At 34.6% G+C, this 16,534-nt stretch overlaps 2 protein-coding genes across 2 annotated transcripts; one reads left to right on the forward strand and one right to left on the reverse strand.

Annotated features, from left to right (window-relative positions):
- Positions 1-4,134: 4,134 nt before the first annotated feature.
- Positions 4,135-8,495, forward strand: LOC7454444 (endoplasmic reticulum oxidoreductin-1). The gene is made up of 10 exons (XM_002316968.4): positions 4,135-4,508; positions 4,594-4,725; positions 5,317-5,575; positions 5,938-6,048; positions 6,521-6,639; positions 6,986-7,090; positions 7,178-7,380; positions 7,641-7,764; positions 7,900-8,087; positions 8,178-8,495. The coding sequence occupies exons 1-9, from the start codon at positions 4,305-4,307 to the stop codon at positions 8,053-8,055; spliced, it is 1,413 nt and encodes a 470-aa protein (XP_002317004.4). The 5' UTR covers positions 4,135-4,304; the 3' UTR covers positions 8,056-8,087; positions 8,178-8,495.
- A 412-nt stretch (positions 8,496-8,907) lies between these two features.
- LOC7470959 (kinesin-like protein KIN-14Q) lies at positions 8,908-15,277 on the reverse strand. The gene is made up of 18 exons (XM_024581247.2): positions 14,832-15,277; positions 14,667-14,729; positions 14,453-14,536; positions 13,742-14,337; positions 13,483-13,651; positions 13,313-13,380; positions 13,017-13,227; positions 12,859-12,935; positions 12,678-12,777; positions 12,500-12,598; positions 12,238-12,414; positions 11,858-12,143; positions 11,072-11,233; positions 10,752-10,967; positions 10,601-10,638; positions 10,335-10,498; positions 10,080-10,205; positions 8,908-9,956 (listed from the first exon to the last, which is right to left on the reverse strand). Exons 1-18 carry the CDS (start codon positions 14,944-14,946, stop codon positions 9,129-9,131), a joined length of 3,579 nt encoding a protein of 1,192 aa, XP_024437015.1. The 5' UTR covers positions 14,947-15,277; the 3' UTR covers positions 8,908-9,128.
- Between the last annotated feature and the right edge of the window lie 1,257 nt (positions 15,278-16,534).

Genomic DNA, 16,534 nt, shown 5'->3' on the forward strand with positions numbered 1-16,534 from the left:
TGGCAATTGCATGTGCAACCAGCCTGTATTTATCTATACACCATCAATTTGTCTTCTAACCCTTTCATAATCAATCACTAAGCATGGCACAATGTGTGTTCATAGAATGATGGGAATTTTTTTTGTTTTGACATGTGGGGGGTTTTATTGTGCCCTAGGAGTGGAGGCCCAGAAACATGATTAGGGCCCATTATGTTGACATGGCCCACAAGGTGATATCGGTATCCTTAATTATTCCATTCCGGTCCCTCTATTTATTACTTGTGGGGAGAAGAAGGAAGAAGGACTTTCATGGCTTGACTCCATTTGGGATTATCATGCACTCGGGATAATTTATTTTCAGGATGAATAATGATGATCACAATCAATTCCCAAAATTAATGGAAATATGATTTTTATCTGATTAATTTTTGAAATCGACTATATACATTGCAATTTCTCTTTCAATCTATGGATTTTCAGAAAGTAATGAGAATAAATGGGATTCATTCCCCCCATCGAAATCGCGAACTTGTCTCAATGCATGCATTCTCAAGAACAGGGATGCTCTCATGTGATGGATACGGGGAATGGTCTTCAAGAAGAAGATTTTCCTCATGTGTTAAACTTTGGATTAAAGACTCATGATGTTCAATTTCAGAAAGAGTGTTTGGAAATATGACAGCGATTATTTTTTAAAGTGTTTTTTTGCTTGAAAATATATCAAAATAATATATATTTTTTATTTTTTAAAAATTATTTTTGATATCAAGACATCAAAACTATTTGAGAACATCAAAAACAATTAAAATAAAAAAACAAATTGAAGGCAGACATACAACCAGAGCTTTCTCTCAACATTTTTGGATACAATGTATCCAACGATCCAATCTCCTGATTATAATTAATAATTTAATTAATTGTTGAGTGTAATCAAATCATGAGATGATATTGAAGCCCTTTTTTAATAGTATCTTCTCAAAATCAACCTTCTTATTATATCACTTCACATTTCAGGCACTATGCATTGTTTTATCATCCTCAAGAACTGCTAATCATTAACTTAGATCCCATAAATCTGTAGATCAAGTGTTAGAAGAGAGAGAGAATACATGGAATCAACAGCTCTAACTACAATGATTAACACAAGCCGAAGATGCTTTTCTGAGTTCTTTAATCAACTTGTATTTCATAAAAGAGAGGGGATAAAGAAGAGGTTGTCTGTAATACAGTTGGCTAATTAATTGGGCCGAGAAAAATGTCAAGAGCCATCATTATTTTTTATTTTTATTTTTGATTTACGTGGGTGTCCGGGCCAGCTTGCGCGCATCACGACTAATCTCACGGCCCATTGAACATCCTGCAAACCCAGTGAGCATGTAAGGCACCGCGGGGATGACAGACGTGCACATAGAGGTTCGAAGCCGGTTGTAGAGGAAGGGAACAGGTCCCTACCACCGCTAGGCCAAGACCTCAAGTACAAGAGCATCATTATTAGTAGGAGGAGAAGATGCTGATTGGTAGCTTGTTATGGAGGTTAGAATGAGTTCATTAATGGTGCATACTATAAAAGGGAAGTTCAGGTCTGTTAGGATTGTTGTTGTGTGGTGGTTTAAAATATTTTTTGTTTAGAAATATTTTAAAATAAGTTTTTTTAAAAAATATTATTTTTAACATCAGCACATCAAAACGATTTAAAAATATAAAAAAAACAAAATTTAAGAGAACGCGGTGCAAACCACGTTCCGAAACACACTTTTATCTAGCTTATTGAAGAACATGAGTCATGAGTTTAATTTTTTAAAAAATTAAAAATAATATTAAGATAAAATTAAATTAATTTTTGACTGATTTGATTAGATTATGAGTTGATCCTTCAAGTTAATTCAGCCATATTAGATTAATTCTAAATTTAAGCTTTTTTCAATGTAATTATAGTGAAGGATTTCTTTACGATGATATAGTTTTAATTTTGGTAAATTGAAAGAGCCGAATATCAAAATTAATTGATATTGTGTCGGCAATAAACTTCCTTTGTCCTTTTTAACCAGAAAAACTTCCTAGTCCTTGTGTCGGCAGAGACAAAGCCTCCACGCTTCATCACTAATCGACGGTCCCCTTTTTAATTGGTGGAGGATCGGACGTTCTTGTTCTATATCAAGGACTGATTACATTACAATTAAAAAAAAAAAAAAAGTCATGTGAAATACATTGCAGCACTGGACACAAAACACAACAGTGTTTTTTTTTTCTTTTTAGAATTGTTTATATTTGGTCCCTTAATTTCCTTTTCTTTTTACTTGGTTTTTTTACATCACTTTGATTTGCAATTGATCATGATGATATATTTTTTATATGTGCATGTAAGAATCTCGAGATGCCGAGAAAATATTTTATTTTCTCGGTTAATTCTTGAATTTATAAAATAAAATTCAATTTATTTAATTTATAATAATTAGAGCTTTAAGGGCACAATTTGAAGATTAAAAAAATATTCAATCCTTTTATTTTTTTTTATCAAATTCAGGGATTGATTTGCACACTCACATTTTACTCATTGCTAGTGCTAATTGAAATTGTACAAACATCTTCCACTTAAAAATTACTTAATTACTGGTAGTTTTTTTTTAAATGATTTATAACTTAAAAATACCTTAATTATAATACCAATTATTAAACCTGGCTTTGCCCAGCTATTCCACATGGACCAGTTAAAATTTAAATTGATTTTTTTTAGTTTTTTTTTTTTCAAAATAACTATGTTTTAACTTAAAAAAATTTAAAATGATATCTTTTGATTAACTCTAGTTAATCCAATCAATCCATAAATTATATTCCAGGTTTGTTTATGGGACGGACCAAGATTTAATACCATGATTAATATGCAAGTAAATGGATGTTCGGAATTGTGATGCATGGAGCTTTTCAAAAATTCTTTTTCGTTTAAAAATATAGTAAAATAATTTTTTTATATTCGACATCAACATATCAAAATCATTAAAAAAACACTATAAAAAATATCAATTTAATATATATTTTTTTAAAACAAATACATTTTTAAAACATACTTAAATAAAATTGAAAACATAATATCAGATGCGCGTTAAGAAACGATATAAACCTCGTATGGTTTCCCAAACAAGAAGGACCTTCGAATTGGGTTTGGGCTAGTGATATGACGCCCAACACCCTAAATAAAAGCCTAATCCATCCATTCATTTGACAATTTTAGTCAACCAAAACTTGAGCTCCTATTGGTCATGGTCACTGGAAGTCATTTTCTCCGAATGAAAAACAGAGTCAATATTAAGTTATGTTTGTTTGGTGAAAAATAATTTTATTTTAATAAGTAATTTTTATAAAAAATAAATTATTAAAAAGTAAAATATTTTTTAATGTTTGTTAGTATTATAAAAAATAAGTTAGAAAACACTTTCCAGTATTTGATTATGTTATGGAAAATGAGCTAAAAAATAACTTATTAATATTTTTTTTAAAATTTAGTAAAAAAACAAGGACTAAATTTTACAGATAAAAAATGTTGAAGGATGATGAAATTGAATAACAATTTCATAAATTATTTTAAATAAAATAAATAAAAATTAAAATAATAAATACCAAATCTAATAGATAAAAAAGTTGAAAGATGATAAAATTAAAAAATATATAATTTTATAAATAATTTTAAATAAAATAAATAGTAATCAAAAGAATAAGATCAAATTTGATTGATAAAAAATTTTAATTAAAAAAAAATAAAATAAAAATAAATAATAATTAAAAGAATTAAAATTGATATAAAAATTAAATTAAATTAAATTCTAAAAAATTAAATAAAAAAATAAAAAAATTAATAATTAAATTTTATATAATCAATAAATAAAAATATATTTCTAATTTTTTTATAACTTATAGAAAATATTTTTTGTATAAAATATTTTTTTTATTTTTTTAAAAAAACTAAATCAATTTTTTCTTAACCAGAAAATATCTTTTATGGATTAATTGTTTTCATAATAAATAAACATAAAAAAAACTTTTAAAGTGGTTTAGAAAACAGGCTTCTCAATGAACTTTCCATATCTAATTTAAAATCTATCTTCACTCTCCCTTTCACCCACTCTGCGTTTTGATCTCACCACGTGTCCCTTACGCTTAGTCAATTGGGGCGTGTATCACACTCCCTACCTTTGCGCAAACGTTTCGTGTGCCGTCAAATTTGATTCTCGTCGGTAGTAACGCCTTTTATTTTAAATACTGAAAAACAAAAATCTGGTTTGTAGGGTTTAACCGAAACAGGACCTGGGTCTGTCTTAGATTTTTAAATGGTGAAGAAAAACGAGAGCTTTAAGCCCAAACAAGAAAGCAAGAAGGAGAGAAAGAGATGGAGTTCATGGGGGTTGATCGGGGCATTAGTGGCAGTTGCTCTGGCAGTTGTTGTAGCTGTTACTGTTTCTCTAATGACCGCTTCAAAGATTGGTTCTTTGATTAACAGCAATAACAAGTCATGTCAATGCCCTTCTTCTCAGGTACAATTCATTCTTTCTAGTTTTGGATGTTAATTGTTTGTGATTTGGCAATCATTTGGTTATTTGTTTTTGGTTTTGTGCGCAGGATTCAGGGAAATATAAGGGAGTGATTGAGGATTGTTGTTGTGATTATGAGAGTGTAGATAGTGTAAATGGAGAGGTGTTGCATCCTTTGCTTCAAGAGCTTGTTACAACACCGTTTTTTCGGTATTTTAAGGTAAGGATTTTCTGTTTTTGTGTTATTTTGGGGTCATGTACTTTTAGTTTTATTGTGATAGTGAGTGTTTCTTGGTGAAATATTTTTGCACATGGTAAAGAAATGATGAAGATTATGGCTTTTGCTGCAATTTTAACCAGACCTGAGCAAATAATTCTTAGTTGTGGTGGTCAAGTATCAATGCAATAGGAAAATTAGTCTGTTTGGATGCTGGTGTTAGCCTCACATTCGTTTTGGGAGAACCTTTTTTGCTCTAAATTTTGCTGTAGTGGAAACAATAGGTTCATGTAAAGGCTTACAAAATGGACTTCATGTGGCACTTGTTCATTGAATTGGCTCCTTTTATGTGCTGAAGTGGCTGTTTCTAAATTATTTTGTTTCAATGTGACATCTTGGGAACCATTTCAATATCGGGGAAGACATGGGTTAAGAGTGATTATCGTATTTGTGTCCAGAATAAATATTCAACAAAACATAAACATCATTTTGTTCAATTTCCCATTGTGCTGTAAATCTGAGCACCTGTAATAGTTGACTAGTGTGATTCTTTTATTTTCCTTTTTGACACGAGATTCATTTTCCTTATGGGAGGTTAAATTGTGGTGCGACTGCCCTTTCTGGCCCGATGATGGTATGTGCCGCTTGCGTGATTGCAGTGTTTGTGAATGCCCAGAAAACGAGTTCCCAGAACCTCTTAAGAAGCCATTCCTCTATGGTCTTCCAGCAGATGATGTGGCGTGTCAAGAGGGAAATCCACAGGCTGCTGTTGATCGCACATTAGACAGTAGAGCTTTTAAAGGATGGATAGAGACAGATAATCCATGGACAAATGATGACGAGACTGATAATGGTAACTGCTGACTTTTTGGTGAATGCAGACTGCATAATTTTCTTGGTTTTGAATCTTGAAGATCATGTAGTATCCAGCTTTCTACTGTATGGAAGGAGATATAGTATTTACAAATTGGAAAGTACATGATAACTTAGGCATCACTTTTGATTAATAAGACCATGAATACAGTTAGCTTCCATTTAGTCATAACTTGGTGAGACTGCAACTGATTATTGAACTATCATGTTTCCAATAGAAATTATAGAACCCTGAATTTTAGTATCACCTCAAATTGCTGTTACAAGTATTATCTTCCCTTTAGTGAGGGGGTTATTTCTTAAAAGAACATTGCATAGACTTACTATTGAAGTATCTTGTAGATGAGATGACATATGTGAATCTCTTATTGAATCCGGAACGCTACACTGGTTATGTTGGTCCATCAGCTAGAAGAATATGGGATGCTGTTTACTCAGAGAATTGCCCAAAATGTAAGCTGATTTTTTAATTTCTCTGCGGATGCATTGACTGCTGGAATTGCCATGGGGTGCAAGATGATCAATATAATAAAATGTCTTTGAAATTAGCAGAGCAGGCAATTGAATTTTGCTGACTGAGATAATTGGTTAATCTGTTGCATTTACTTGCATAGTTGAAATTGAATTCTGTTCCCTTTTGAGTTCAAAATATTGGTTGAAGATATTTTATTGAACTAGTCAATCATGTAGAACTCAGACTTGTCTTTCATGAAACTCTTGCTTGAGGTGAAAGGAAAAAAAACAGGATTATATTCATCACTTTTTCTTAGATATTTTATTTTCTGCTGTTTCTCTTGAATTTGAAAGTCACCATGTATTTCCTGTGGTGTGTGGTGAATCTCTATGAATGTCCATGTTTCTTCAAAGCTTCTAATTCTTAATTTTGATTTCTTTTCATTGCTACAATCCATTTAACTTCCTGCAGATCCATCGGGAGAGATGTGCCAGGAGAAAAAAGTATTATACAAATTAATATCTGGCCTCCACTCTTCCATTTCAATCCATATAGCTGTTGACTATCTTCTTGATGAGAGCACCAATAAGGTTTTCTTTCTGCCTTGTCCTATAAACACTGCCGTAATTCCTGTTTTGAATGTTCTCAACATGATAACTTACGAAATTTTAGGCATTGGCCACACTGCATCTCTCTTTATACTATATGTCTTTTTTGTTCTTGAAGGTCCTTTCTGATAGAACCTTGTACATTATACAGTCATCTAGAGTTACCTAAATTGCATCATTTCCTGAAGTTTTATTCTGTCTATGTAATTTAGAATAACTAGATAAGTAATGCAGGGAAATTTTTAACAAAAATGAAATGAACTCAATGAAGACAAACCCAACTATATTAATTTTATTGGACACTGATGTTGTTTATGTACATTTTCAGTGGGGTCAGAACCCGGAATTGATGTATGATCGTGTTCTCAGATATCCTGATCGTGTCAGAAACTTGTACTTCACATTCCTCTTTGTTTTGCGTGCCGTGGCTAAAGTGAGTACTGTAATACGTGTATGGTAGATAATTTCAGACATTGATATTGGAGTTTGTTGGTGCTATTTTATTCAAAATTTGTTACAGGCAGCAGATTACCTGGAGCAGGCTGAGTATGACACTGGTAACCATACAGAGGACCTAGAGACACAGTCTTTAGTGAGGCAGTTACTTCACAACCCCAAACTCCAAGCTGCTTGTCCTCTTCCATTTGATGAAGCTAAGTTATGGCAAGGTCAAAGTGGACCTGAACTGAAGCAGCAAATTCAAAAGCAATTCAGAAATATTAGGTCCTCTTTTTAAGACTCAACTAATGTTTTGTCTTGAATGGAAGGCTCCTCTTATAAAGAGAAATTGATTTTCTTCATGCGATTTCTTTAGGTCCTGATATTCAATTCTAGCAATTTTAAAGGACAGTAAAATGTGATTCTGAAAGATGATTTTTTCTCATAAATTTTTTGAATTTTCTTAACTAGCTAATTGATCATACCACTTTTTTTTTTTAATTATTTTGTATGCCTTATTAATTTATCATATAAACATATTGCAGTGCATTGATGGACTGTGTTGGCTGTGAGAAGTGTAGACTCTGGGGGAAACTTCAGGTTCTTGGCCTTGGTACTGCATTGAAGATCCTCTTTTCTGTTGATGGTCAAAATCAGCCAAGCGAATCTGTGAGTTTTTGAATGTTCTGGATTTCATATGTTTTGCATATCATTAAATTCTCCAAAAGGACTGGTCACTGAATGGAATTGGTAAATCCAAATGTTAGCTCTGTCTAATATATGCTTGAACTGCTGTCATTGCAGCTCCAACTACAACGAAATGAAGTGATTGCTCTGGTAAATTTGCTCAATCGACTCTCAGAATCTATAAAATACGTTTGTGAACAGGGACCTTCAATTGAGAAGACCATGGAGAGACAGATATCAGATCCTTCTGAAACCAAGTATGCTAGTACATGACAGAGAGCAGGGGAGTCTCTGTTTCGGCTTTGGTAATTAATTGTTTATCCTACTAAATTGTTTAAGATTCATGGTACCAATGAGTGAAGCTGGTAAAACATACGCCGAAACGATGTTTGCAGGTTAGGGAAATCATCAGCATAGCAAGTCATTGTTAGACACTGCTGTAAAAAGTTTGAAGGCTGCTTTACAGTCATACATACCAGTATCGCTTAAGAGCAATAGGTCAGGGGTTTTGCAGAAACACAGTCTTCCCGAGAACACAAGTCCCACGCAAATGTTGGTATAAAATAGTCTGGAGTAGGCATAGTTTTGAACACTTAAATGTGGTACTCAACATTTGCCTGATTGGGCCTGTTGTTGCTGGTTATATTCATGCTCCCCTTTTTAAACAAAGAAAACAAGTATACGACACGTATTGATGCAATTTTTGTTTCTCACTTCATGTGATTCATGTTTTTCGTCATCGTTGAGTTTTCTTGTATCCTATACCAATTACTGTCTGGTTAAAAAAATCCACCCCCTAAGAAAAAAAAAATCGTGGTATAATCGTCTCTGCAATTAGTTCCCTCTTCTATTTATCTGTACCTCACAATAATTGTTAGTGTAACAATTACTTGTTGCTGTTTAACTAAAAGAGGCATCTTAAGACACGATTTCGTTGAGATGACTGCACGAACCATTCAACGGATAATCTCATGGTGGTGTAGAGCATCATATCCCTAGTTCAAGTTGTTTTGATAGAGTGAGTGGATTATTACCAATTCTACTGGTTCATAAACATGCTACAGTGTGCTCCTCTAATTTCTGTTTGGCATGAAGAGATTGCAAGTATTCCCCTTGCATCGGTGATTCTTCCACAAGAAAACGCCATTTCATGTTTCCACGAGGCTCTGATACAGATGTGAACGCATCTGCCAAGGCTTCGCAAATGTGACGATTATACAATTACAAGATTCAAACAGATGATTAGCATAATAAAAAAATACACACCATAGTCCTTTCTCACCCTTCTATTATACAAGAAGGAAGGAAGCAGATGGAATGTCAGATATCAGTGAGAAATGTATCAATTAGACTGGAGTTCTTGCCACTGTTCCACTATTCCACCTCCTTTCCTTTTCTCCTAGCATCTGCTTCTGCTGAGTTTCCCTCATTCCTGTTCTTCTACCATTTCCTAGCAATACCCGATGTGCGGTCCTGCCTCGACTTCCAATAGAGACTCTAACCTTCTCCATCCCGACATTTATACCACCTCTTCTCATATGTTGCTGCAGTGGGGACTTCATGTTAACTTTCTTTTGAAGGCTTCGTTTCAACATGGTGCTTATCCGCTTGGAGCCATATCTGATTTCTTTAGGGCTGTCGCATTGTGTCTGCTCAGGCAAACAGTTTGTTTCAGACCCTTCCGAATCTTCTTTCATATCCACTTGACATAATGGAAATGAACTTGGTATACTCGGTACACTTGGGAGTGGAATCATTGAGTTCCGCCTTGGAGCTGGGGCTGCTAGGACGTGTCTTGCTGTTGTACAAATTGAGGCTCTGCCAGTCCTCTTCAGCAATCGTGGTTGATCAGCCATGGCAGGGTTGTTTTCTTTTTCAGTAGAGTCAGTCAACTTGACAACCCCCTCTGTGGAGGGAAGGGGGATTGTGGATTTGTAGCTGGTGTTCCCCATTGGTGGCAGAGTCAGATTTATCTGTTCTTTGTTCAACGCACCATTCACAGGTTCATCAAAATTCTTGTTACTCCCTAATATTCGATTTGCAAGCGGCGGCCTAGGCGGTGCAATAATTTGCTCATCTTGCTGCTGTTGCTGCTGTTGCTCGGCAATCTTTGTGTCCACATGCTGGCGTGCCAGCTTCCTTTCAACTAGGAGCTGTGCCTCAAGCTCCTTTACCTGCAAAATCAACGAAAGAAAAGGGAAACTAAAGATCCATCTTCCAGCATAATGAAAAATGAAAAAATTGGTGAGCTGATTTATAAGTGAAGTTGCAATGGTTTCTGACAACTTATATACTACCTTATCTTGCAAGATCTTATATTTAAAGTCCTTTTCTTTTGTCTTCAAGTCCAGTCCATTGATTGTATCCTCCAACTTCTTTATTTGCACATCTTTGCTTTTCAAATCTTGCTTTGATTTCTCAGCCTTAACAGACAGGAGAGCCCATTTCCATGGACATATAGGAACAGTCAGACAGACTTAATAGAAAGGTGATAACCATAGATTAAGGCTAAATAAAGAACATGGCATTTAAAGTATAAGTTATCACTATACCATCTGCTTGTATCTCAGAAGTTCAGCATTGTCCATCTGTCTCTTTGCAGGCCCCAACTCTATCCCTCTAACTCTGCTTGCAAAATTGAGCGAGCATAGAGTCTCACCTAGGTCATTCTCATTAGGGCTGATCTGTAGAAACATGAGTGTCTTTGAATCTCCTCCTAAAAAATATGGATCCAGATATTAGTTTTACTCATTTTATACCTGCATACTCATGTAAATCAACCCAAATTATATTACTGCATAGTTCAGGTAGAAAATACCTAGGGAGTCTTGAAGAAGGTGCGTGAGCTTTGAATTTCTGGACAGCAAGCAAACATGTTATTAACATTTACACTGAAGGTATGCATATTGGGTTGTTAGTTTGCACGTAGAAAAATAACAAATCAAAGACTGGTTAAATTTTTTTATAACCTGAATGGGATGTGAGGGCTTTTAGTAGCGAGAGCAGATATGACATCACCGAGTGCAGATAAGGATTTATTAATATTTTGAGTTTCCTTCAACCGCTCTCCTTGCACTTCTGTCTTCGCTATCCTCTCACTTCCTGCTAGGTCAACCAACCATAACTTGCTCTTTGTGCATTCCCCGTTCAATAAATTCTCTCCCTTCACCATAACACAGTGTATGCTGGATCAAGAACAAGCCATTCGTTAGCCTTTACTCCCGTTTCAAACACATTATGCAATTATTGAATATAGATAAAAACTCAAATGGAGCATAGAGAAACGGACCAGTGAGATCGGCTGCTGTGCTCATTAGCATTGGTAGAGCCAACTGCCCTTGCATTACTACCAGTTCTTAGTACTTGCCAAACCTCACTCATGTTGTGTACCTTTGCCTCAACCAGCCCAGGGACATGATGTAGCCCATCACCAGCTTGTCTTATTTCTAGCCTGCATTTCATATAATAATGAACATATATAGTAATAAGTTGAAGAAGCCAAGACTCCAATGCTTCGGTTAAACTGACTCAAAGATCATAAAAGTGAGGATAGAGGACATATAGTAGATTGGTTAAAAACTAGAATACAGCTCTATTTCTTACTGCTGATGAGATATATCACAAATAATCTCATATTGGGATCTTAAACGAGTGAAAGGAAATCTCAGGCTAATAATGAAAAAAAAAAAGTGTATAGAAGTTTATCATACAAAACAAAGAACTGATTGTGAACATTTCATATTTTGTATTCCATGGATTCATGTTTTGGAAGCATATAGAAGTTAAGATGGAATATCATTCGAGATTTCAACATTGAAAAGGATTGAGTGTGTTTAAGTCATGCTGAATAGACACTGCCAATCAAGTCCACAACAGGTTTTGCAAGTAAACAGCAACAAGGAAATTGAAATGATTACTCGTGGATTTTACCCTTTATACAATTTTGATGTTCTTAACTGTGTAAGATTCATTATCAGAATATAATGGTGATCGTGAAAAGAACCATTCACTAAGTATAAAGATCGTAGAAAACATAAGATGAAAATGGAGAGAAAATACAAGGAATTCATACTACCTCTTCGCAGCCACTCCTGGCTGAGAGTCTGACACCAGCAAATCTTTTATTTGCTCGTTATAAACTTCAAGAACGCTTACAGATACATCATATCGAAATAGCTTCTCTCTCTCCTTAATCATATGAAAAACTTGCTCAAGAGTCCTAAAATTTACTCCACGATCTTCTTCTGTACCCTCCATTGTAAAAGTTTTTCCAGTCCCCGTCTGTCCATAAGCAAAAATACAGACGTTGTACCCATCCAAGACCGAGCTTGCAAATGGAGCAGTGTCTTCAAAAACATCAGCTGAGAAAACAAGCAAAAGCAATGGTTTATTATTGAAAGGAACAGAGTGGATAACTCCAAGATCCAAAATGCACTTCACACACGAGGTGATTACCTTGGTTTGCTTGGGGGCCAAAAACAGCATCAAACTTGAAGGTCTTTTTTGGAAGTCCATTTGACATAACAGTTAGCTCACCATCTTTAGCAGATTCAAAATCAATAGTCATTAAAGCTCCGGCTGCCACTTCTTCAGATTTTAGAGGCCGACACCGGCAAAACACCCTAATGTTTCCTGCAAGAAAGATTCAGAATTCAGTATACCATCTTTAAATTCCTAACATATAGAACTCCAGATATCTAAGCAAAAATAAATTTACCTTTCAACTCTAGAACCTTATTGTACAGTTCCTTTCTCTCCTTTGCTCCTTCAACAAATTTAATCTTTAGATCCTCATGCAAATCTACTTGCTGCTTCACTGTCAGAACAAAATAAGTGAATAAAAAGTGCAGAAGAAAGATAGCTGAGTTGGTCATATAAACAGTACATTGACCTACTTTTGGACAGAATAGTAGACCTTATCTCGTCCATATCTACAACGCAATTCTTGTATGCCAGTGCCTCCTCTGATAGCTTGATGTGCTCCATTTTCATAATCTGTTAAATGAAACCTTTTTAAAATAATGCAACATATTACCAGATATTCCATGAGACAGATGTCAAAAACTCATAAAGTACCTTCAGTTTTCTTGTCAAGTCTCTCAATGATGTGAACCACCTACCCTTCTCTTTCACTTGTCCCTCAATGGCAAAGGCTGCATACAACCAACCATCAGCACAATCAACATTTATGGACAGTCAATGTGATTACTACAGACAACATTAGATTTCCATACCCAAGGACCCAACATGCATCGACTTGCGCATGAGCTCATTTTGGAGCTCCTGTAATGACTTCAGAGCATCTTGGCATTCCCTGCTCTTAAGTCGGTTTTCCCTCTTAAGTTCATCCATTGCCCTCCTCATCTCTGTTAATTCCCTTCTCTGAAACTCGTGATCTCTCAGTAGCTTCTGATAATCCCCTTCCACCTCAAGGTGACCATTATCCTGCAGTTTAATCATCATTTTAGAGGCAATAATCTGATGTTTCTCACAAACTAAATTAGAATCTAAAAGGATTAAGAGGTATTACTTTGGGCGAATCGCACTCCGCTACTTGAGACATTCCTATAGGTTTTAGTAATCTAGCTTCTGCAATATCTGAAATAAGAAGTTTTAGAAAGCTTAACTAAATTTCTATCTTGAAACATGAACCAAAAACGAAAGTTCAGAAACCAAAAGAAGATTGAAAACTGAACTTACTAGCAGAAAAATCTTTTGTAACAGAAATGCCACATACAATCGGTTTTCCCATCACTCCTTCAAATCTAATCAATAAGCCCTCATCACCCTCTACGAAAGCTTTAAGGCCAGATACAACCAGAGGTTTATTTGCGCCTACTTGTGCATATATGTCGAGGCATGACATAACCTACAAAAACAATCAATCATACACAATAAGATGATGGCATTAGCAACCTCCATTGAAACTCCTATTTGTTTTGGTTTCATGAATTCTCACCTTCTTCTCTTGTACAAAAACATCAAATACTCTTAGTCCAGGAGGGCCATCAGTGAATACAATTTCTGCAAGGTGCAGACTCACATCATAATTCCCAGGCTCCAGCGCCCGAAAACAATACGAGAAGTTACCATACCGTGCCGTTTGGTAAAGAGAAAGACCCCCATCCTGTCCATCCCCAATTGTAGCATCAGTCCTTACAGTATCACCACCCAGAAAACAATCGTCCCCTAAAAACTCAACACCCCCAAAAACAACAGCCCTATCAGTGCATCCTGCATTAATGCACACACCAGGAACAAAATCTTTCACCAATTTCTCTTCTTTTTCTTGCTGTGGAAGGAGCTCAAACGAAGATTCAGGAGACAACTCTTTGTTGAATGTTTGAAACACAGAAGAAAACTTTACACATGGAGTCTTAATAGAGTCTTTCATATCAGACCCATCAATACCATTCTCCAAAGAAAGCTCAATTGAACACTTGTTGCCATCCAATAATTCAGGAGAATCTCCATATCCAGTTCTGGATATATCAGGTGAACCAGCACAAATGACCAGATCAGGAGATGTTAATGAAAACCCTAACATGGACCTACCTGAAAAAATAACACAAAATTCAATCAAATTCTTAAATCTTGATAACCCCAATAAAAAGTTCGATCTTGACATCCAATTCTTGATCAAAATTGTCAAAAGAAGAGATTTTTTTACCATCAATCGCATCATTCTCAACTCGGTCTATCAGTTTTTTCATAGTAACTGATTCTACGCTTTGGCTTTCTTGCCAACACATATCTACAACAAGAAAGTAAAAAAAAGAGAGTTAATCATACCTTTAAGAGATAACAGAGTGTTCCCAACAAAATTTAAATCAACAAAATTAATGGGTTTGCTTTAAATTAGGGAAAAAAAGACCACGCATTACCTTCATTTGAATCTGAATCTACCATGGCCAAAGTTTGAGACTTCGAAGAAATGAGTCCAGTCTCTAAACAAGACAAAAGAGAGAAACAAAAGTTTAAAAACCCAAAAAATATCTACAAAACCAAGAAAGAAAAATTGGGTACTAGAGAAGGTGAAGTGATCTTACTTGAAGAGCAAGAGAGAGGGCTGGTATTATGTTGTTGTTGGTGGTGCACATCAGTCAGGAGAAGGGGGTCATGCCAATGAGGAGGTTGCTCATTAGTACTATTACTATCTTCCATGGAAACTGAATTGAATTCTTTAAAAGGGTTCAAAAGAAAAGGGCACAGTTTTGAATGTGCAATCAATTGATGTGCTTTGAATTAGAATGCAGGGAAAAAAAGGTAAGTGCTTTACAATCCTTTTGTTCTAGAGAGATAGAGAGAGAGAGAGAGAGAGAGAGAGGAGAAAAGGGAAAGGGAGAGTTGTTTGGGTTGTAAATATTAACGTTGATTTGGCACTTCAAAGGTAAGAAAACATAGGATTCATTGTTTGATGGATGATTTGCCTTGGCTCAGAGAGAGTTAAGAAGAAAGGTGACCGTTGCTCCTTTCCATTTTTTGAATTTTGAAACATAGGAGCCGGGCTCACTGCGTGCTTGCTTGGGCCATGAAATCTTCTAAAGTGTGTATAATGCATACTTAAATTAAATATTTAATTACAATTTAGTCACTGTATTTCAAACGATTTTGTAAGTTAGTCCTTCTACTTTCATTCCCTCCATCCAGGTTGACAACCGTTATTTATCTTGAAATTACAAAAAAATAACTTCGCAATGCGTTTTTAATTTTATCTGCTGTAGGTGAGCTGGAGAACATTGATTAGAGATGGATTAAGAAAAAAACAATAAAATTGTAATGAAAATCCAATAGGACTAGATACAAACAAATATGAAAATATAAGGGCTTAATTTTATCCACACAAGGATTAAATGTATTAAGTAATTAATTAATTAACAAAACAACATCAAAAGAAAGAGGTCTTGAATGTAAAATACAAAGAAATTACATGTCACACACTAAATTCATGATAATTTTATTTTCGTTTAAAAGTTTATTTTTGGATCCATAACTTTGAAAGAAAAGAGAGAAAATCATCGGCTGAGCCACTTTTCCATGAAAAAATTCATCGTTCTTGATGTCAACGGATTTTATTTGACGAGAAAAGTTTGATAGTGGTGGTTGTTTTTTTAAAACATTTCTACAAAAAAAAGATCGGGTTTGGTTTAGAGAATTTTTATTTGGTTAATTTTTATTTTTTGGTTGATTTTGGGGTTATTCGATGATTTGAGGAGGTATTTATGATATTTTTAAATGAAAATTCGTTGAAAATTTTCAACCCAAAAAACCTTTTTCCCTGTTTTTTTGGCCACCAAAGTGGTGGTCTGAATCAGGATTACAACCCAGTTGATAACATCCAATGACATGTTGTCTGTTATTTAAAAAAAAACAAAATAAGAGGTAGACAATATGTTGTCTACCCCTTAACAAAGAAAAAAATTAATGGTTCAAGTGCTAGGCTCTGTCTTGGCCCAAGTGCTTGGATTGTTTTGTAAAGGGTCCAATCATTAAGGGCTAATAAGACTCGTAGGTCTGAGTTTTTTTTTTTTGGCCCGTTGTATTTTTTTTTTAATTATTTTTTGTTATCTTTTTATCTTTTTGTTTTTTTTTAAATTCCATTATTCAATGATTTATCTTTTTGTTTTTTTAATTGAATTTTATATTTTAGCATTGTGTTGATTGAGTAAATTAATTTTTATATTTCTTATCTTATAATAATAATAATAATAATTCAATTCAGTATAATCCATAATCAGGTCCCGAGTTTTGC

The sequence above is a fragment of the Populus trichocarpa genome, chromosome 11 (genome assembly GCF_000002775.5).
Source record: "Populus trichocarpa isolate Nisqually-1 chromosome 11, P.trichocarpa_v4.1, whole genome shotgun sequence".
In the NCBI taxonomy this organism is placed as follows: domain Eukaryota; kingdom Viridiplantae; phylum Streptophyta; class Magnoliopsida; order Malpighiales; family Salicaceae; genus Populus; species Populus trichocarpa.

Bases quoted from the DNA above. Each gene is read 5' to 3' on its own strand.
- LOC7454444 (XM_002316968.4), top strand. From the start codon at position 4,305: ATGGTGAAGAAAAACGAGAGCTTTAAGCCCAAACAAGAAAGCAAGAAG. The intron at 4,509-4,593 runs GTACAATTCATT...TTTTGTGCGCAG, and splicing joins GTCAATGCCCTTCTTCTCAG to GATTCAGGGAAATATAAGGG. The intron at 7,381-7,640 runs GTCCTCTTTTTA...AACATATTGCAG, and splicing joins AAGCAATTCAGAAATATTAG to TGCATTGATGGACTGTGTTG.
- LOC7470959 (XM_024581247.2), bottom strand. From the start codon at position 14,946: ATGGAAGATAGTAATAGTACTAATGAGCAACCTCCTCATTGGCATGAC. The intron at 13,652-13,741 runs GTGAGAATTCAT...TTGTTTTTGTAG, and splicing joins TTTTTGTACAAGAGAAGAAG to GTTATGTCATGCCTCGACAT. The intron at 9,957-10,079 runs GTAGTATATAAG...TTGATTTTGCAG, and splicing joins ATAAGATCTTGCAAGATAAG to GTAAAGGAGCTTGAGGCACA.